This window comes from Corvus moneduloides, chromosome 1, assembly GCF_009650955.1.
Source record: "Corvus moneduloides isolate bCorMon1 chromosome 1, bCorMon1.pri, whole genome shotgun sequence".
Taxonomy (NCBI): domain Eukaryota; kingdom Metazoa; phylum Chordata; class Aves; order Passeriformes; family Corvidae; genus Corvus; species Corvus moneduloides.
Window position 1 is genome coordinate 17,696,748 of NC_045476.1, and position 21,452 is coordinate 17,718,199.

The 21,452-nt window shown below is 39.9% G+C and overlaps 1 protein-coding gene across 18 annotated transcripts in view; it reads right to left on the minus strand.

The window, feature by feature from the left end:
- The window catches only part of SVIL (supervillin), a 134,485-nt gene that overhangs the window by 86,282 nt on the left and 26,751 nt on the right, over positions 1-21,452 (minus strand). For 8 of the 18 annotated variants that reach the window (XM_032100712.1, XM_032100702.1, XM_032100640.1 and 5 more), the window contains exon 1: positions 14,393-14,488. In XM_032100712.1, the coding sequence (XP_031956603.1) occupies positions 14,393-14,456 (64 nt within the window). In that variant the 5' untranslated portion in view covers positions 14,457-14,488. Of the gene's footprint in view, positions 1-11,184; positions 11,649-14,392; positions 14,490-19,363; positions 19,452-21,452 lie in introns of those variants that run through there. The other 10 variants (XM_032100604.1, XM_032100622.1, XM_032100633.1 and 7 more) reach the window with 4 other exon arrangements.

The following is a 21,452-nucleotide window of genomic DNA, read 5'->3' on the forward strand; positions in this document are numbered from 1 at the left end:
ACGGGGTATGAACCCACAACCATGGTTATTAGCACCATGCTCTAACCAAGTGAGCTAATAGATATGGGGGATTGGCACTGGCATTTCTCCTAAGTTTAATCAATACTGTCAAAAAATGCAATAGCAACTGATTGGTACCTTGAGTTAGTGAAGCATCAGTATTCCCTGTAATAAGGCTAGTGAACAATACAGATTCTATATAACAATTGGCAATTTTCAAGAGAGCCACCACAGCAGGGCAGCCCAGCCACTTTATGACAAGTGAACAAGTTTCTGAGCCAGAAACTGTAATCAATTCAGTGACAAAAATAAGCTCAAAAGACATGAACAGCAACTCAACTACTAGAAGCTGACTTATTTCCACAGTAGCTGGATGTAAATACTTCCTCTTCCCTGCACTGCTAGACTTTGAGTTCTGGGAATATATTAAGAGATTGAGAACCTACATCCAACACTGTGGCTCCTTCCAATTGTTGTATTGTGTTAAAACTATTGTGAGAGTATGTTCAGCCTAGTCAGCCAAGAATTTTACCACCTCTGTAATTAACTCTGGAATCTGACATCATCATCCCCTCAAGGTTCTCTTAAAATTTTAATAGCCTGGTTTATGAATATTCATTTGCCAGCATTACACTTCCAGGGATTTATGAAAACCCAATGGCATGTCAGTGCTCAAAGAGGTTCTATTATGTCTGCTTCTTCCTTAGCATATTTATTACAAGTCAGAAAGTGCACCAAGCCTGCAGTTGGTCCAGCCATCTGGGTCGTTTCATAGAGATGAAGTGGCACAGCAGACACCGAGTGCTGCTGCTAAGGGTGCCTATTAATCCCTTCGGTGGATGTGGTGCTTCTCTGCAGGCCTCATTGGTTCTAGGCTATAAAAACTGTTTCTCCCTTATCTCCTCCTGTTTCTCTCCTCCTACATGCCACTGCAATTACAAGCCAAGCACACGACCACCAGCCCTTCAAAGGCTGCTCCTATGCAAGAGAACAGTCACCCAAACCACAGAGTTTATCAGTTGTGTACAGGCAATTATTCCCCACAGTCAGCTTGTTTCAGCAAGTGCTACAAGTCAGATGGAGCTGGCACACTGCAACAGCTAAAGAGAGTTTGTGACACTTTGGTCCATTACCAAGAGGCATAAACAGTTCCCCTGTATCCAAATGGACAATTTGTTTGACAGCTTTCTGTGTTTTCCAAATTGTGACAGTGCTGAAGTTTTAGGCCACTGGCTTGGACATTACTGTATGTTACAGACACATGACCCAACCATCCCCAGATGTGAAGCATCTCCAGTTTTAAAAGGAGAGCTCAATAAAAGTTCATAGTGCAGGTAGATCAAAAGCTCTTACAAATCTGACTATGGCAACAAATATTTGGAGCACAGCGTGTAAGGAATGTGAAGTTCAAGGCTACATTTAATGCATTAAATCAGGTGTGTATTAAGCCAGAAGCTTCCTCCTAATAATGATGCAAAAGAAAGCCAAATAGTGTCATTTCTTCTATGTATTCCTTAGCTATGTTTCTCCTTTGTCAGCAAAGAGGCAGCTCAGCAAAGCTCAGAACTACTTTTGTCACTTCCTGGCAAAATAAATTTAATTAGGACTTTCTGGAGTTATTGTCAAGCCTTACAACAATTTATGCAATTATGTGATTTTCCCCTCAGCACCACTGCTTCAGAACAAACAAGGTAAGAGGTTTGATCTGTCATAAATGAGCATCCCAGGCTTCTGGTTTCTGTTTCTGCTCCAAATATTTACAGAACAATGAAAAGCTCTCTATTTGGAAGAGTAATTTCCAACAGTACCATTTGGCAAATGCAATATTTAAAGGCATCTCCATAGTGAACTTGTAGACTACTCAGCAGGAAAAAAAAGACAAATGTAAATGAAAAATAACAAGTAATAAAAAAGACATAATCCTTGAAGGGAAAGGGAGGAGAAATTAGAGATCAGCAACTGAAACAGTAAAGAAAATAGGTCAGAAGTCCTGAAGGATGTAATCATGATCCTACTTTAAAAAGGGAAAGGCTAAAACTGTGACCGATACGATGGCCTATGGGCCAATCCAGAGAGTCCGAAGTGCCATAAATAAAATGGCTTTATAGAACATCATCACTTGCAATTTTTCACCTGATGCTTCCTCTGGCTCCCAGGTCACAGTCACTGGTGTTTGGGAAGACTATTGTAAATTCTTACTGGGGGAAAGCTCTGCATTACAGGCAGTCCTGGACACTGGTCAGGGTACAGCAAACACACATCACTGCGGCTAAATTACACTATTTCTGCTTTGCTTCTGTAGAGAAAACAGCTTATTTGGACTTGTTTGTTAGCTTCCTAGCCTTCTTTGGGGAGGGAATAATTTATGCTGTATTTTCAGAGCACAAAGACCTATTGTCAAAGTCACAAGCTCCCTGTTTGTCCTAACCGGGAGAGATCCTTTGTGGTAGAGGGGGAAGGGGAACATTTCACTTGTATGGGATCTCCTTTGGAAGCAGAATGTTTTTTGGTTTTTTTTTAATTATTATGATTATTTTAGAAAGCTACAGAAGTTTAAAATAATTTACTTCAAGAACCTCTGAGCCAAAAGCTTGATTGTTGCTTTGCTAAGAGCTCCAAAAGTAGGTGAAAAGAATCCAAACTGAGTCTGGCCTGCAAAACTCTACCACCACCATCAACCCCCTTTACTTACTTATTTTTAGTGGCTTGCCAGTTAAATCTCTAGCCTGCAACAAAACCAGGTTTGGGTAGCTGTCAACCCTTAAAGCTAAACAGCTACAACACTTGGCAGGTGGTTTTAAGAAAGACTTAGCTACAAAGAAAAACATGATAGGCTGGATAAAGCTGAATGCCCAATTTTTTTTGGCACCCAATACTCTTGTAGGATATATAGCCATGTTGGCCAGCTTCAGGGTCCTGAATTATGTAAATATTTCCAAACATTTTGAGCCTGTCTGCCTTGCTGGACCACCCACAGGGAGTACAGCTTGATGGCCATGGGAACAGTACCACCAACTACATTATTTTTTACTGAACTCTACTGAATACACTTAACCTCCAGTGAACTGACAAAATTACTCCTCTGTGGAGGAAGATCCACACATGTCTGCCCAGCAGGAGATGCAGTAAGGCATCCTTTTGCGGGCAGAAGGGCACATCTCAGCTCCATCGGCTTTCATGGTTAGGATTCGCCCACCAGTTTAGGAATGTGCAAGGGCCACACTTGTGCTTTGCTCCCCTGCTAACAGTGAAAGTGCTTAACACAAAAATCTGTGCTTGTGGAAGCAACACAGACACCTGAAGACTTCATGGTAATTCAACTACTTGTTACACATCACAAGAGAGAAGCAATTCAGAAGTGTTAATCAGCCTGAAGCCCATTTCAACTCAGACCGTTCATTAGACACTGAAGTTGAGCAGCAGGTTGTTGTTTCACAGACTGAGTCAAAGATATGAATAAGGAGTAAAATACCCCCAGGTAGCGCAGGAGGCATTGTCAGGGTACAGGTCACGTAAGTGAAGTCATGTTGAGAACGAGTAATTTATTCCTCCTAGGGTGTAATCCCATGATGCAATACTTAGATTAAATCTTAGACTATTATCCCAGCATATCAACCCTGTCTGCTCCAGCAGAGGTGTCTGAAGATCCTGTTTAAACTAGCTCATTTATCCAATCAAGACAGTAGAAACAAAAACATGAGAGAGCTCCTCTTCTGACTCCTGGGGATGGTGCTGTGCAGGGCCAGAAGTTGGGCTCTATGATCCTAGCAGGTCCCTTCCAACTCATCTTATTCTATGATTCTTAAAGTGCTTCCCTTGAAGATATCTCTACCCTTCCATCTCAAAGCCTGGTCCCTAATCCTTGATCTCTCAACTCGTGCTTCTCTCCTCTCTGTCTCTCCAAAGTCTTGCACAAGGAGCAAGTGGCTGCTGTGGAAGGCTGCTCGTGACATCAGGAAGTACAAGAAAGCTAGCCTAGTAGTTCTTGATTTATCTGAAGCATTTGCTGAGAGGATTATGTGTGGAGTCACTTCTTCCCTGACAATTAACTTCCATGGAGTTGTGCTGTCATGACATTTCATGGTCTGCATTCAGTCTCTCACAGGCACTGGAAGTCACTCACAAAATTCTACTCAATTACTGGCCTCTAGGTTTAAATCAGAAATATTAGTCCATTTAATATTTCACTAGAAATGTGCTACTTCTGTGCTGGCTTCAAGCTGTAAAGTTCCTGTGATATCAAATATAATTCTTTCATAGCTGCCCTTCAAAATGATACCCAAATTTTACTTATACCTGTTTTTACCCAAGTCTAAACAACGCAGTACAGGCAGTATATGAGCTTTGGTCATTCAAGACAAGAGTTTACTTATATATCAAAAGAAAGGTGCAGAACTAACTAACTTAAAGAAGACAGCTGTTCAGACTTGAGACCCCGTGACACAGAGGCAAGTAGATCATGGGCAGTTTTAACTCTGGACTAGAAGACACAGCAGTAGACGTGGTCCAAGAATCAATAGAGTGTCTTTAAAAAAAAAAGGAATTCTCTTTTGCATAAGAATATTAGCCCAACACTAGCACAGCACATTTTCCTACCTATCTTACCATCATTTGCTTAAGTCTCTAAATCAAGCAAACTGAGGCTATCACGAGTATGATAGACCTTGAGTCACAAACATTTAAATGTTGACATCCCAGCTGATGAGGTGAAAGCAAAGCACTGAGGAACTTCACAGAGCTCACAGGCCTGCCAGTTTTTGTGTCTTCTCTTGCCATCTAACCTGAGCAAACACAGTGCTCCCTACTCACTTGTCCTACACTCTCACTCCCACACTGAACACCTCTTTTCAAACCCTGACTCTTCCTCTGCTGCTAATTCAGCACCCATGCTGACATAGCCATGGTGAGCAGGTCTGGGCAACCCACAGGGCTTGAGAGGAAGTGGAAAAAACTTCTGACAGAGCAGTTCCCTGATCTGTGTGGCCATGTAGCCAACTGATGCTACTGGAGAGAGTGATTCTGGAGCAAACTGGGAATGGAAAGGCAAGTGGGAAGGATTCCTAAACTGGTATTTTACAAGCAAGGCTGCCATTTCCACTATTCCTATCTGCCAATCCAAACCATCAGCTGCCTAAAGTAGTCAGAAGAACAAGACTGGTAACCCTGGACTTAAACATCTGCAGGAACACGATCCAGTAGGTGTGCTGGAGTGTCTAACATAGGAGGACAGCAACCATCATTCCTGACAATAGTCAGAAAGGATGGGACTAGCCTCACCAGACAGTATCCAATTCTCTATGCATTAACAAAAAAATGAGATCTTATTTTGAAACTTACCCGCCCAAAGCCTGAATCCACTCCAAGACAGCCCTAAGCACCAGTCTACAAGCAAATGAATAACAAGGCTGCTCTTGGCCTCTCTTGTTTAAAGAAGGGCAGCTATGAAGAACACAGAGGCTCATCAACGATTTTATGGGTTTTTTCTGCAATTAATAATTGCTAGAAATCCTAACTAATATGTCTGGAATACATTACTTTCTCAGAGAACAAAATGTTGGACAGAAGTGTCAATACGATGTTTTCGCCTTTGACTTAACCCCTACAAATTCTTATGGCCAGCAGATACACAGTCCAGATAGCCAGAAACACGATTAACACCAGAAAATCTAAGCCTCTATGACTCACTCTGAGTAAGTGCCAGGATGGATCATTTTTCTTTGCCCACCTAAACATAGCTCTTACACATAAAGGGTTGTGACTTCATCTAATAACTGAACAGCAAAGGTTTCAGCCTCTGATAGGAAGAGAAATGCCAAACTTTTGCATATAAAGGAGCTTTTTTTTAAATTCACAACCCTTTCAGCTCCTTTCAGAGTTCCTCTGATCCGAATACCTATCTCTTATCTGGCACACTGTGCTGTAAATGAGCATGCAATCATCAATCATCAAATCTGTCCTTTTGAGCTCTGATGTACTTCAAGACAACCAATTCTTCGCTACTTTTTCAAAGAACTTAACCTAGCCAGGTTTTCTACAACTTAACCATGCCATTCCTACCTCTGCAAGATCTCCATCTGGACAGGTCACTCCTCAGATACACACAGCAATCAGGAGCCCTCATGAAGGCTTGGTACAGATTCCTGCACTCCAGTCCTGAGCCTGCCTGGCCCTTCACTGCACGACTTGCAGCTGCTCAAGGCAGCAACACGTTTGTGTAAGTGTGCTTGCCCTTTACAGACACGTGTACACACACATATCTATCTGCCTGGTCCCCCACTCCTCCAAAATCCCTGGGAGATATCAAGGGTAGATTTACATGGTATTTCATAAAATTTACCTTTGTCAGCACACATGGTTAGTTCAGTTAGTCCTTATTGCTCTGAATAAGCCAAAAGACCCTTATCCTTTCTAGAAATGTCAACAAGCGGGAAAAAAAAATCAAAGTTGTCCACACATCAAATACAATTTTTGCAAACAGATGTTTCTTCCACAAGTGTTCTGATTGACTAATGTTTTGGGTACAAAACCACTCTAGTCAGTTGAAACACAATTCTATGATTGCTATGATTGCTATGTAAACAGAATTGACCACAAGAAAACTTCCAATGGTTTTGTTCATTCTCAGTAGTTGGTTGACTGAAAGTGCAATGTTAATTTTTTGCAGAGCTACAGTTTCCAATAATTCCACATATAAACTGCCAATGCATTTTGACAATGCTGAAAGTACATCTGTCACAATTACATTTGTAGCATACCTTTACATATCTGTGTACTGATGAACAGAGTATTTTAGTATACAGAGCTCTATAACCAAAACATATTCTGTGCTATTTTTAAAAGTATAGTTTAAGGAATGGAAGTAAAAAAAGATGGGAAACTTCAACCTGATAATTTGGTATTTAAATCTGTAATGCAGCCTTTAAAGACCCGAGTTAATTTAGAGGTATGAAATGAAGTTCCCCATTCTAAAACTCAACCTCCATCTATAAATGCAAAGTTTCCTTACTTGCCAAACCAACCCTTACTATCCAGTCAGAATGAAAGGATGGAGGCTGAGCTGTGTTTTCAAAGTGTACAACTGTGTACAGTTCACACAGCTTTTGCTGAGTGCAACTCAGGGAGTTAGCATATGTTTTTTGTTTGAAACAGGTTAGTAAAAACTAACTCTAGGGCATGCAGTAAGCTTTATTTGCCTCAGCTTCAAGTTGCTTAGAAATACCAGCACTAAAGCCTTGAGTCTGCTTTTCAAATGAATTATATGCTCTGGATGTTTGACTACAATAAGAAATATATAATTCAAGGTTAGCTTTACTCACTGCAAAAAATAGCTACTTCTCTTCACAAAGATGAGGTAAAAAAGTGAAATCCCGTGCTGCTGGAGCAACAACTGTGTTGGTTGTTCAGCTCCAGCTGCCTGTGTTAAAACATCTGGCTTTTTTTTTTTTATTGGAACTGAAGACAGGCAGGTATTACAATGACTGACACCAAAGCCAAGTGAACCCAGGTCTCAACTCCCAGACCTAACTCGTGGCTACAGGGGCAGCCTTACCAAACCCTAGACACTGCTGGAATGCCAACAGCTGCCTGAAATGCTGCTTTCAGTAGGATTTCACCTTGCTTTCAGGGCCAGTTGCCACTTAATGGAAAATGACATTGAAATACTGTCCATTTTTCACTTTAATATAAACAGTTGGGGCAATTATTTTCTAAGAGTTACAGAGTTATTCTAGCTGTCTCTGAGGCTTAACTGGGCTTCTTGTCAGAAAGGGCAAGATTGAAATAGTCACATGTGAAGCACATATGACTTGCATATTCTCTAGATCGTTCGGTGCAACTGTTTTGAAACATTAATCCACACTCCTTTCTCCTTCCACAGAGAGCTGATAGGAGACAGTGCTACCTTTGTTATATTTTAGGGAATAGACAGTAATTTTGTCTAAATCTAAGGCTGAGATAACAGAGCAAGAATGAAATCCTGCACATCTTTGTTGACTGCCAAGACTTTTACAGGTATAAGCCACAAGGAGCACATTTGGCAGTCATTAACTCCACAGGAACATTATTTACTTCTCACACTACTTTGGCACACAGTTTCTGGACTAACACCTCAATGCAGACCCTTTGTAACAGACACTGGTAACAGCATGGCATTTTTTGGTGTCAAACAGCTCAGTTCTTTCAGGAAATTGCACACTTCCTTCATAATGGTCTGATGGAGGCTCAAGTTGCTTTAGAAATATATCTGGCCTTAAATATTATTACACAGGATGCTTGATATCCAGGTTCCTCGTGATGATTTTCTTTGTATACATGAAGAGAGATATGCCTGGAAAGCCAACTGATTTTGATCTGGGTCTTTGAAAATTGACTTTACAGATTTTTTTTTTAAAACTCCGAAAACTGGCATCATTAGAGCAAAGAGAGACCATTCCATCAACTAAATCCAAATAAATCAGCAAAGAGTTAATGCATAATTGCTGCACTCTCTCTGCTGAAAGACTCCCTTCAACACACCACCATGTGAATCAGTGACATCAGAAGCATTTTTATCACCAATTACCCAATGCATTCTTATCTGCTTAAGGCAGACTCCAAGTAGGACATGTTTTGCTCATTAAAAATCACAACCTTCCAATGTGTCTATTAACTCTAAAGTGTCTGGTTGGGAATATAGAAAAACCAGGGAATTAATAAGGTGAGATCATTGTGCACGCTAATTCCTTTGCAGGCTCACTGTTCCCCTCCAGGAGTCAAATGGAGACTTCTCCATGGAGAAACAGAAGACAGAAGCTTTTGCATTCATCAAGAAAAACACTGCAGACTGCAAGACCTCTGCAAAGTGAATAATCTCAGCCAGCCTGTTACTGCAAACTATTCCACAGCTTGTGCTTTCTGAAAATTACAGTGGAATTTCCATCCACAACAGCCAACACATTGGGGAACAAACATGAACTCAGACAATGGCAATTTAAACTAAATAAGCTTGTGCAATTTTCTCCTCTGTTCATTATATTAAAGGTTTCTTGGACAAGAGCTGATCTTGTGAACATGTTCTAAGAAAGTAAAATGACAATGGTACATTTAAAAAACCCCAAAACCACAAACCACAAATTCCACACATTCTTAATCACCTTTTGCATAAACAAATGTACTAAACTACATACAGCTTTCAAACCACTTCATCAACATAGAGACAAGAGAAACTTCAGCTCATGCTGTGTTATGATGTGTAAGACAGATATTTTCCAAACAGAAAACTGGTAAAAGACTCCTCTGACCTATCTAAATGTCTTGGTCACAAATGGCTCAACTCCACCATCTCCGTGTCTACCTGGGCTCACTGTGAAGGAGAAATGTGCACTACCATTTTACTTTTCCTGTACTAGATAGTTTTGGGGAGTTCTGTGTATATTTATAGTGTGATCTTTCTACTCTGTATAAAAAGTAAACATGGCATAGTTTAAAGACAGATTAAAACTGCTTCATATCCCCACTACCTTTGTCCCATAAAAGCTAGCAAATACAAAAAGTTTAGCAAAGAAGTGCCAAGTGCAAAGCTACACTCCTGATGAATAAAGCTCAGAGAAATCTGAAATCCTCCTTCCTACTGGAAATTTTTGCCAAAATTGTCATTTAGCAACACTATCAAGACAAAACAACATGGGAGAGGCAGAATTAACTTTTACATAGAGAGGGGGAGAAAATTTACCTGTTCTAACAAGTGTAAACCTCTGCTGCACAAAGAGGAGCTGATATTGTTACTTTTCATTAATCAAAGTTTCCTGCATTGCACCATTAGTGCACTTGAGACTGAAATTCAAGTTAAGAGCTTCTGCACACTCTGGGGTTTCCAAGTTCCATATCTGATGTCTCTGTGGTCTGTTTTAAGGCTTTAAGGCATTCTAACAGCTTTACAGGAGCACAACTGGCACGTTAAAATGGTGGAGCAATTTATAGCAACTTGGTTTTTAAAATATCAGATCATATAAAAAAGGATGCTTATTAAAAATACTGATTTTATTGTAAGCAATGTAAAAACATTTCGAAGTCAGTATCAGACTGAAGCACACATCTTTTAAACAATACAAAAATTAAGAAGCTGTCTTAAGGAGTATATTGGTCAGGCAGTTTCTTCCTAACCCTCACTGCTTCTGCAGGTAGAAGGATTCAATCTCCTATAAAATATGTAGATAGAGGTGATTATTTAAATATATATCTAATGAAGTCTGTGTGAGAAAGATTCACTATATAGGGGATTTTATTCCAATACAATGTTCCTATCCCTAAACTCAAAGTGGTTTTAAAATCGTAATGCTCCAGACATGTTCTGTCTTCTGGTATTCCCAGGGCTAAAACAAAGGTTTATATAATTCAGAATAAAAATTCGAGATCCATTTGACAGAGAAATACAGTTTTATGATCCAAATAAAATGGAAGGTGGCCTTAAATTGCTGGTTCCTGAAAGGGAAATTGAGAAGCAGAAATTTTTTTGTCAAGGACACTATTCCTGTGTTTCTGGTGATTAAAATACAGTACCTGAAATATCCTTGGAGCAAGGAAACTCCCCTTCCAATCCCCCGGTCCCTCATGTTCCGCCCCCCCTTTAACAGGCTGGAATAAATCCACTCGCATTTCAACCTGACAATGCTGCAAATTTTCTCAAACAAATGGCTCAAGGAGCTGCAGGACAGGAAGGTATAACAATGCCAGTAACTTCTATCTGCAGTGTCCTGGTAGCGTTTAAAACTAAGAGAATGGAAAGTTGGAGGAAGTTTTCTTCAGAATGCTCCAAGTCTCAAAATAGAGCCTGGTATTCACATGTATTTATAGAACTTTTTAAACATGAGAGAAAATTACCACTGAAAAGTTTTGTTATTATAGAAGTGTTCTTATAGCCGTTTGTAGCACTGTGGCTAAGGTTAACATAATAAAACTGAAAAAGAAAAGAGAAACACATCGCACAAACCAACCAGCGACAGGACTTTCCATTCATAGCAGAGTGAACTCATCTTCTAAGCAAAACCACGAGAATAAAAACACAAAATGCCTTAAGGAAGGCTGAAGGACTGGCATGCACAGGCTGGAATAAACCCACTTGCATTTCAACCTGACAATGCTGTGAATATTCTCAAACAACTGGCTCGAGCAACTGCGTGCAAGCTCCCCGAGTGAGGTGCTACTTACTTCAGAATCCTGTAAAAAATCCACTTGTCTGCCTTTACACAAAGAGGACAGAAAGAAGGTACAGATGCAGCAAAAGGGGTCAAAGTCTTCTCAAAATAGTTACTGATAATGCCTGAAGCTCTCTTTGGCCAAGTACTTCATAATTCTTGTTTTAAAGAAGTTTCTCGCGTCAGCTAAGATTCTTTTCCCAAGGACCTAACACTCACCCGCTCAGAAAACAGAAAAGTGACTTCACAAAAGTTACCAAATATCAACATGCATGGCTGGCAAGTACATGTGCAGTCAAGATGATTCAGATAAGTCAGATAAATTTAGAACAGCGCTTTCCTAAAAGCATGCGTTCACCAAATGCAGTAAATATGCAGGAGCTATATCCAAGTGCTGATTCCAAACATCAGAGCAAAAAATTTATTAGTGAAAATCTCCTTTTAAGAGTTCGCTGCCATCTGAAGTCCTCAACAGTGTTATTCCTTGATCTGCCTTTAGTATTTCCATCCATCACTGGATTTATCCACATAAAAAGCTATAGGCTCTCCAACCTCAGAGGACTAAGCCAAATGCAGTGTGGCAACTTCACATAGGACCAGCCTTTTATGGTTGGAACAGTAGAGCTTTGATACAGCTAATCTACCATAAATAGCTCTTGAAACTCAGAAGGATCAAATCAGCTGTTGCAATAGTCCCAGCCTGTAGCTGCTTCAAATCCAATTATACAGTCAACTCTGTCTTGCAGCTCTCCCTTTTATTCCCCCCCATCCAAAACATTTTTAGTCGTCCTCCTGCCAGAAATTAGAAGCTGCTAAGGCAAACACAGCAGAATCAAACCCATTAAATAAATTTTGAAGCAAATGCACAAGTATTCTTACAATTACCTTAAGGAAGACAAGTTTTATTCTCTTAAAAAACAGCTTAAGCAATTGATGCCCATAAAAAAGGAAGTTATCAGTCATGACTTACAATACAAACACATAATTTGAAATAAGCGAACAGTTCCAAGAGCAGCCAGCACAGCTTTAAAAGGTGGGTGAAACTAAGCAGATAAACTCCATGGAGCACTATCCATGTCCCAGATTAAGGCATAAGGCACTGAATTGCTTGCATATTTTTTCTGTAACCTAAATACACTTGAGATGTACTAGAATACCCTGTTATAAATCCTTGAATTACAATGTTTCCTTTCAGGTAGTTAGAACCATTTTCCCACAAAGAAGTTGAGAACTGTAATTTAAGAATTCTTGCAGAATTAAAAGCTTTCAAAATACATGTTTACTAACCATATAAGTTGGTATAACTGAAAATTACCACTAGGACTACAAGAGCATAGTAATTACTGAGAAACCAGTGCAGTGACACTGTTCTGAAAAAACCAAAATCAGGTTTGGATCCAATGAAACACAGGTGAGTAGCATTGTCTTCATGGTTCACCTCACAGTGCAAAGAAACAGTGCACAAGGCAAGTATGTAAGTATATGCAAATAAAAGGTATTTTTTCAACCATATGTTATTAACATCCCACCAGTCTTTCCAAAACATCACATCCCAAAACATCAATTACTCCAGTGCAATACATGAACTCTGGTACTTCAAAGGGGAAGAAGTGTCTTGTGGGCAAAGCCTGTATCTCTGTCCCCTACAAGCACATAAATTCTGAACATTCCCAGGGCATCCTCCTAAAATACTGGGCAGGACATCTACATCTAGGCATCAATTCTTCTTATTCAAGCAAGGGTAGAAGAGGATTGCCAATTCCTGGATGCAAACTGCTTTAAGGGCCTCTAGAAGCTACTCTAATGGAAGGGCCAAAATATAAAAATCATCATTTTCTACTTTGTTAGCCACACACCATCTTACTCATCTTCGCACTTGTGTTAAATTTTATCATCTCAGTTAAAGAGCCTAGGTTTTAACTGATTTGCTAAGCATGTAACATACCTTGAACACAAAAAGAGTCATTAGCTGCCTACAAAGACAATAACAAAACAACCTCAATTTAGTGTGGGTGGGTGAAATGAACTTGTTTGCTGTCTCCACTAAATTGTGCAGGAAGAACCCAGGTGGATCACCTTCTGGAAGTCTCAGTAAACTCAAAGAGCTATAAGAAGGTACAGACAGTTTTCTCTTTAGGACCTAACAAATGCCCAACTGAATCAATTCAGATACATGGGGGACAGTGAGCTTTTCATTAGCATGGAGTAAACTCAGCATGTGACAAGCAGATAAAACAGACCAGCAAGATCTGCCTGAGAAAGTTTATCACTTTGAATAGAGCTTGTAGAACATGTCATATTATGCTTTTGCATTGTGGTGAAAAAAAAGTAGCTGGACCAACTGCTGACAGAAGTTCAACAGAGCTCTTAAAAATGCAGCAGGCATGCTTGCAGCTGGTATACAAAAAGAGCAGCCGAGAGCATTCTGCCACAGCACAACCACTGGTGCTTTATGGCCTATCCATAACCATTAAAATCCAAGGTCTTTTATTACTGTGGAATTTGAAGGATGCAAGTTATGACATGGAAACACACCCCCTCTCTAGAATCAAGACAGGGATTGCTTGTTTCTTTTATAGAAACCACTCTACATTCATTTTCCATAACACGCGAGAAACTGTTGAAATGTTGAAGATTTCAAGTTTGTACCTAAAAAAAAAAAAAAAAAAAAATCCTGCATGTGCTTTTTCATGGAACACCGGCTTCTGTGACTATAAGCACATAAAGCAGAGCTGCATACCACAGAAATGCAGCACTTTCTTCCTCTTCCTCCCCAATACAAAATTTCTGTAAACACAGAGTAGAGGAAGCCACAGACAACACATTAGTTAACCACTATCCCTTTACAACAAGCCTAAGATCAAGAAGGTGTCTTCCAGACACTATCAGCTCTATCATCAAAAAGAGTGAGACATCATGTACTTCTCAAGCCACAGGTTCTGTCCCAGTGAAGACAGAAGCACAAATTAAGAGACACTCTTTTGATACCAAGGTCTTGTTTTGCAGGAGAGGATATGTGCTTCAATGAGTAATAGTCAAGAAGTAACACCAGGGTAACACACAGTGAAGTGCACACAGCATGCAAAGTCTGGATTAAGCATTCTCTTATTTAACAATTCAGCTTCCCAGTTTACAGATATCTTCCTTTCAGCTAGGGAGGAGAGGGGAAGGAGAGACTTCCCAGAAAAAAACCCCAGACAATTTAATAAAAAGCGACTTACCAGCATCCATTGTTAGAATCATGACCCCACTTCTGTGTCCCAGGAAGCAGGAAGCCTTACCCATCCAGTGATTGCGAATGACTCAGAAGGACAGCATGGCTTTGTTTCAGCTTATATCTTCTGGCTCATTCACCCCTCCTCCCTTTTGTGGGATAAAAGTGTTGCCTGTGCCTGGCCATCCCTATTGGCTCAGCTAGGGGAACCTACTCATTTAGCACATTCGAGTTTTTGTGAGAGCCTAAAATGACTCACAGAGGATTTTTTATTTATCTTTAAAAAAAACCCCAAACACAAAGAACATTAAAAAAAAAACCCCAAACCCAACACAAACATTTTCTGACTTTCTGGGAGAAGAAATTCTTCATTCTTTCACTATCAGACACAAATTACAGTTATTGCAACAGGAATGAACAATTCCCTGTGCTCTGAATCAAGGAGAAGGTGGCAAGTCAGGCAGGACAGTCCCACAGTCTTCAGTAATCCCCAGTTCAGCTTCATTGTCTGTCCATGGGAATAAAGCCACATGTTTTGTGTCAAAGCCCATGCCCCCCAGCCCAGCTTATCTTCAATGCAAACTGTATATAATCCAAAACTGAGCATCTCCTGGTCTGCCAGGGAGGATGTGCTCTTCCATTTTATTTTTAAGTAGGCAGAACAGTGAAAGGTTATTGTCTTACTGAAGACACACACCCAGACTCTACAGGTTTAACTCTGCAGCGAGGAAAAAGATGTAATATTTTCTTAACCTCCAGGACTCCCTAGGTGTAATAATTGGTATAGTCTAGGCTCTGCCTGAAGAATTTGGAAAGCTGTTACAATCTATTTGTGAGCCTCCTCTCCAGTGAGATAGTAGTGTTAAAAAAAAAATAAAAAAAATCGATCTGGTCAAGAGATATCACAACCCATTGTTAACTTGGATCAAACCACCAGACAGCCTAAAAAGTACATTTGGGTGAGCAGCTGGAGGGGGAAAGGAATTTGTTTCTTTCTATATTGCAAAATCCTTTAGAACTTGCAGTCAGACCCCGAAAGGGAGCTGCTGTATCATGACACCATGAACTGTCAACAGAGTTGATATCTGTACTTAGGGATTCGGCAAGCACAGAGAATGAAACACCGGTGTTCCTTGCCTCTGATAAGAACTACCTTTTCTAAATAAAGCGTGGACATATTAGGCTACTGTCTCACCACATTACTCACCACCAGATAACCTAAGATTCATAACTCTGCGATACAACCACAAGTGTATTTTAGAAGTGTTGCTTGTGGTTGTTGAAATAAACAGAGTACTCTCTCTCCTCCCTCCTTCTGTTTTTAGAAAAGGTATCACTTGCAAGTCACAAACACCAAGGTTTGTAGAAGCCACTAATGAAGTCAGAATCCACAATTCAAAGAAATTAGCAAAAGTAGTGCAACTGAATCATTCTTCTCAGATTTCTTGACCCTCTCTCGCTTTGCAGCGTGGCTTTACAGCAACACACTTGAGTCACTATAGTTTGGGGGGAAACGCATTTCTAAGGTTGAAAATTTCTGATGTTTTCAGTAGGGCACTGCAAAAAAAGCTTTGGGAAGAGGCATGAGTAATTCAGATCCTAGAAACAAAACTGAAATCTTTCAGTGCATGGAAATTAGGGAGAAATGACCCAGGTGGACAGGCTGCTCCTCAAAAGCCATACTACAGAAAGAAGTACAGTGTCAGAACTGAATGGATTACTGGCTTCATCCGAAGTTTACAATTCTCAAATAGTCAGGACACTGTTTTGACCATAATAAATAGCTAAGGAGATCTGGCAACAGCCCAGGCCATGTGCAGAGAATACATGTTAACTTTTGGGATTGGCATCAGGCATAGCTTCTTTCTTAACAATAATTATTAATCTGAAGAAAAATGCAGCAGTAAGGAAGATGCTTTTGCACTCTTCCTATTCCACCCTTTTTCACCTGACATCTTCATTAAAAATTTCCATGGTCTAAATAAAATTCATGACAACAAAAATCAGTTTTGAGGGTGCCTTCAAGTAATTCACTCCCAAAGACTGGGAGGAGCTGTATGGAGAAAATAGCATAACACTAGTCCTTACCAACAAGGTAGAAGGGCAAGAGCTGGAAGACCTTTAAGTACAACTGAAGACCTCGACTCTCTGCACAAGACACCAGGCTAATCCAACATTAACACTCCCATCCTCAGGCAAACTGAGTGTGAGTAACACTGCCAGAGAATACCAGGCACAACAGGTCCTATGCCAAACAAACACATTTTAAGAAAAGCATTATCATATGCTGTGTAAGAGCAAACCACTTTTGACACGATGACATTTCCTGTGAGCTTGACTTTTGCAGGAAGCCCAGTACCACTGTCCTGGAACAGTAAAATGCAGAAGTTCAAGCAAACTGTTCTCAAAACAGCCAAAAAAACCCCAAAACAACCCAACTGCCTGGTCAGCAAATGGTGCAACCATTAATAATTCAGCTTACAAAGTATTTGGAAAAGCAGCTGAATTGAAACCATAGTAGAGAGGAACAATCTTACTGGTATCTGAGAAAATAAATAGGAAATAGAACTATTTGCCTTTATCCTCAGAAGGGAGAGGATGAAGTTTTCAGTTAGGCTATCAAGAACATTAACCTGAAGGGGACTGCTGCACAGGCATAGGATTTATAAAAGCTGGGCATCCCCAGTGTTCCGATTCTATTCTAAGTGGCAGAAATCAAACAGAGTTCACTGTTTTTCAAGCTACATTAGCCAGCAAGAGTTGGCTGAAATTTATGTAATTAAAAATACACCAGTATTAGAGGGAACGCGGTGTGTTCACATATAAGCAAGGGTGCTAAAGTGTCCAGCAAGACAGCACATGAATTTGCACATGAAACCTTGGCTTTGTTGACTTTGTGGAAGCTATGCAATACAGGTAGCACATGATAAATGGTATGCTGCTAGCAAAGTTAACACACTATAAATTAAAAAACCAAAAACCTGTCCATAAACTGCTTCTATTGTAATGATATGAAAAGAGGGTATAAGTGACTCATCTGATTGTGAACATTTCCCAGCCTCTAAAGTCAACTGGCCAGTCTTACTCAGATGCAACTCCAGCAATGAAGTAGAAAGCTGGGTTATGACCTCCAGAGATCCCCAATTTTTTCCATCATTTTTCAGTCTGATAATCTGAAATCCATGTAATTGTTCAATGAATATATAATATAAGGCAGCAACAAGTACCGTAAATAATGCACAGTATTGCAAGATGCTGTGGAAAAACTTGAACATTTTCATCTGAGGACTATATCCAAATAGCCCATGGCTTATTTATCTGACAAGGTCCAGCTATGTCACATCAAGTGTGTAAATTGCATACTGTTAACAAACTCTATTTCTGTAAATTCTCTACTAAAATAAACCTGGGGTTTTTTTTGTTTTGTTTTTTCAAAAATAGAACAGAATACTCATTCACATGGTCTAATGGTATCATCTTCTGAAAGTTACAACCATTTTATGATGGTATATGCTAATAAACAAGTTCAGCAAGAAATTCTCTGAAGGCTTGACTTGAGTCTTTGTTGAAAGAAGTTAAGTCCACATTACCCTTAAAAACTAAATTCCCATGACTTTTCACATAATTTTCAGAACCTGCATTAGCCCTGCAAGAACATGCTACTTCTGCTCACCTTCATCAAATTATTCACTGCATAGAAAGTATGCAGCTAATAGCTGTGATGTGACGTGCTTGCACTAACATTTTTGGAGGAGACTTTATTCATATGCTTTAATCCTGAATTGTCAGGATTCAGTTTGTTTCCCATGATCATGCTCCAAGCTCAAGTCTTCAGGAATCAAGGTTAGGTTTTGCTTTTCTACTGCAAGTCCTTCCAACTTTTCAAGCTTTTTAGCACATATAAGAGTAAGCACTGGTCCCAGTCCTTCCTTTCCTTCTTTTTAAGTAAGATGTTAAAACCAGCAGAAGATGATTTCATTCAGACTTCCACTCTTTACACAATGTTCTCCCAGACTTCAGAAGCTATGACAAGTTGTAAGGAAAACAGCTCTCACATAATTCTGGAGCAACAACTGAGAGAAAAGAGTGGCATGTATCAAGAGGACTAATAGGATGACAGCTCTTGCCTGGCAGTATGACCAGAATTAGACACAATTCTCTTTTAGGAAGGTTAAAAGATAGATCATTTATATACTAATTTTGCTGATTCAAAACCACTGAGACATTCCTGATCACATCCAAGAAATCACATCTCTTCAGTAACAAAAATTACGCAATTCCCCAAGAGCAAGATTAATCCCATGCATTACAGAAATTTTGCAAGCTCTGCCTTTGTGGGACCAACAGAACCCGCTATGCACTTACATGCACAAAAAGGTCCCTTTTCTTATTGGTTTGTGTTCGCATAGTGAAATGCTTTTCCATAGCTAAGAACTGAAAAAACCCCTGAATCAAAGCTAAACTGCAAATATTTAATCAAAAGTCTGCAACATGAAGAGTAGGCAACATGAAAGAATGTACAGCTCTATAATTAATTAAAATATTACATTTGAAGGAATAGTACATAGTCTAGAACACTTGAAGCTACTCTGTTATACAATATTTGGAATAAGGAAAAATAGAAGGGCTGGAGCAGGAGGTCCATCTTAGCTGCCTGCTGCCTCTCAGTGAATACGGAGTTGAAGTTTCAGGAACTCTTATTGTCAATTTCTTATTGAATAACATTTCTTCCCAAGGCAGCATTAGCATCTCCTAGTTATTTAAACACCAATCAGCTTTTCTGAAGGTCCTAACAGCTACTCTGGAATCTTAACTATTATATCACTGCATTTTATTAAATTAAATATGCACTAGGAGGCACACACATATTCTCTTTTAAGTGTTTGATACAAACACCTCCAGAAAAAAAAAAGGGAAGAAAAACAACAACCCATAGTTCTTGGTTCAGATCTGCATCTGTTTTTCAGCAAAGCCTTACCTTAAATCCCAGTCATCCAGGCCTGACCCTCCAGGTACAGCTGCATCACCTTGTCCAGGTGGCTCACAATCCAAAGGCAGTCCTCCTCCTCCAAGAAACAGACACAACAAAATATGGGTAAGAACCACAGTGCATCCCAGGCTACGACAACCATTTCACAATGAGCAGGGCAGATGCACAAAAAGGATGAACTGATTGACTGCAAGGCCTGAAGCAGCTTAGAGCACATTGCTACCTTGCCCATTCATACAGACAAGATCATCACCACAAGCAACAGCACTCTTCAAAGCCCAGCTATGGATGCACTGCAGCCACATTCACAGAGAAAGAGAGGTCTTGCAGGCTTCCTAGGAATCCTGAGGAACTTGACCCTCAACAGTTACTAGAGTCTGACCCTTTAAAAGCAGACATTATTGAGCTACTAGTTTCTCTAGAAACTCTGAACTTTTCCCCTAGCCATCCCACAGGAAGTCTGTATTATATTCAGTCTTTCAATAAGGTCAAGCTGCACTGGAGATAATAACAAAACTAGCAGCATCTACCAAAATACTATTACCCTCAAAATCTTTAATTTTAAACAACAGTGGATGCAATCAAAAAACCGAATTCTCTGTCTAGAACCACAGCAATCAGTAGACAGACCCAAGACTTCTCCTAGTGTAAAGCACTTGACCTATCAAGCTGTTCTGCAAACAACACTGCCACATGGCCTGATTTCTGATCCCCACACCTTGAACCACAACTGGTTTTACTTTCTTCTTTGGCAAATACAAAACATCTCTGGCTGTGCCTGTAACATTATTTGCAGGGTGATTCAGCCCTCATGGAAACTCATGTTGATTAAGTATCCAAGTCAGATTGTTTCAAACTAGCTGAATTATCCCAGCACCATATTGTCCTTAAAGATGCCAATCGCCTGAACTCATAAAAACTTCAAATAACCAAGTGCTCTGGGCTTCTTACTCTATTCTGTACCATATGCAGCTGTTTCTTTCCAGAGAGCAGTGAAGAGTTCTCCAATGCAGACTTGAAGCAGTCTGTGCTATTGCACAGATTACTGTCTCCCTCCTCTTACAGCTGGTAAGTGAAATAACATTTTTACTCTTGCTCAGCTCAGGCTAAGCTCACCTGCATATGTTTAGGTGCCAAATATACTGCTTTCACTTTCACAACTACTTTATTCAACTCATTTTTTAAAATCTATTAGGAGGTACAAAATGAAGTCATTATATCAAATGTGACTAGAGCAATAACTTTAAAGAGCAGTCAGGTCACTGCTCTGCTTCCTGCAGCTGCTGAACATGTCAGGCTCTAATAACAGCATCTAGAGAAGAGGTCAAACCAAAAATGATTCATTATAAAGACAGATAAGACAGAACTTTTGCCTGAGTTGGGAAAAATTCTGATTTTAGAAGACAAGCAGACCCCCAAACACAGAATACCTTAGAATGCATGGGGACAGGTAAGGCAGCAAATCAGTCTTGTCCCTAACGTTATGTAGCTGTTCACAACAATGGATCTAAGACAGTTTTTAAGATCTACCCACATTTATCTCTGTATTTCAGGCAGAAAACTGGCCTGAAGTTCCAAGAATATGGTAAATCATGTGCTATTGTTTTCGCATTTCCAACTTCCATTCCCCTCAAATGAGCACTCCTGCACTTTAGAAGGGTAAATGAGTGGGCACTTTCAGTCTGGTAGGAAAGGTGAAGAAAAATGATGGTCAACAGTGGATAGCTGGAAGAAAGATAAACTAGTTTTTCCACCATGACATAATTCTTGGTTCCAAATTCCTTATTGCTACTTAACCGTAGGGCTGCCTGATTACTTCTGCTGTTCCTACTTTCTTCCTTTTATGTATCATTATTTAAAAAAAAAAAAAAAAACAGAAAAGAAAGGATATGAAATCCAGCTATCATTTTGGTCAACTACTTCACAGATTTCCTGGAAGCAACTCTGAGGTGGGAAGAGGGGACATTTATAATGCACAGATCACATTAAACCTGGTGCACACTGCCACTGTCTCACTAGTACATTTTCTTACTTCCTCCTTTTTTTGGCAAGCTCCTCCTTTTTTTGGCAAATGGTA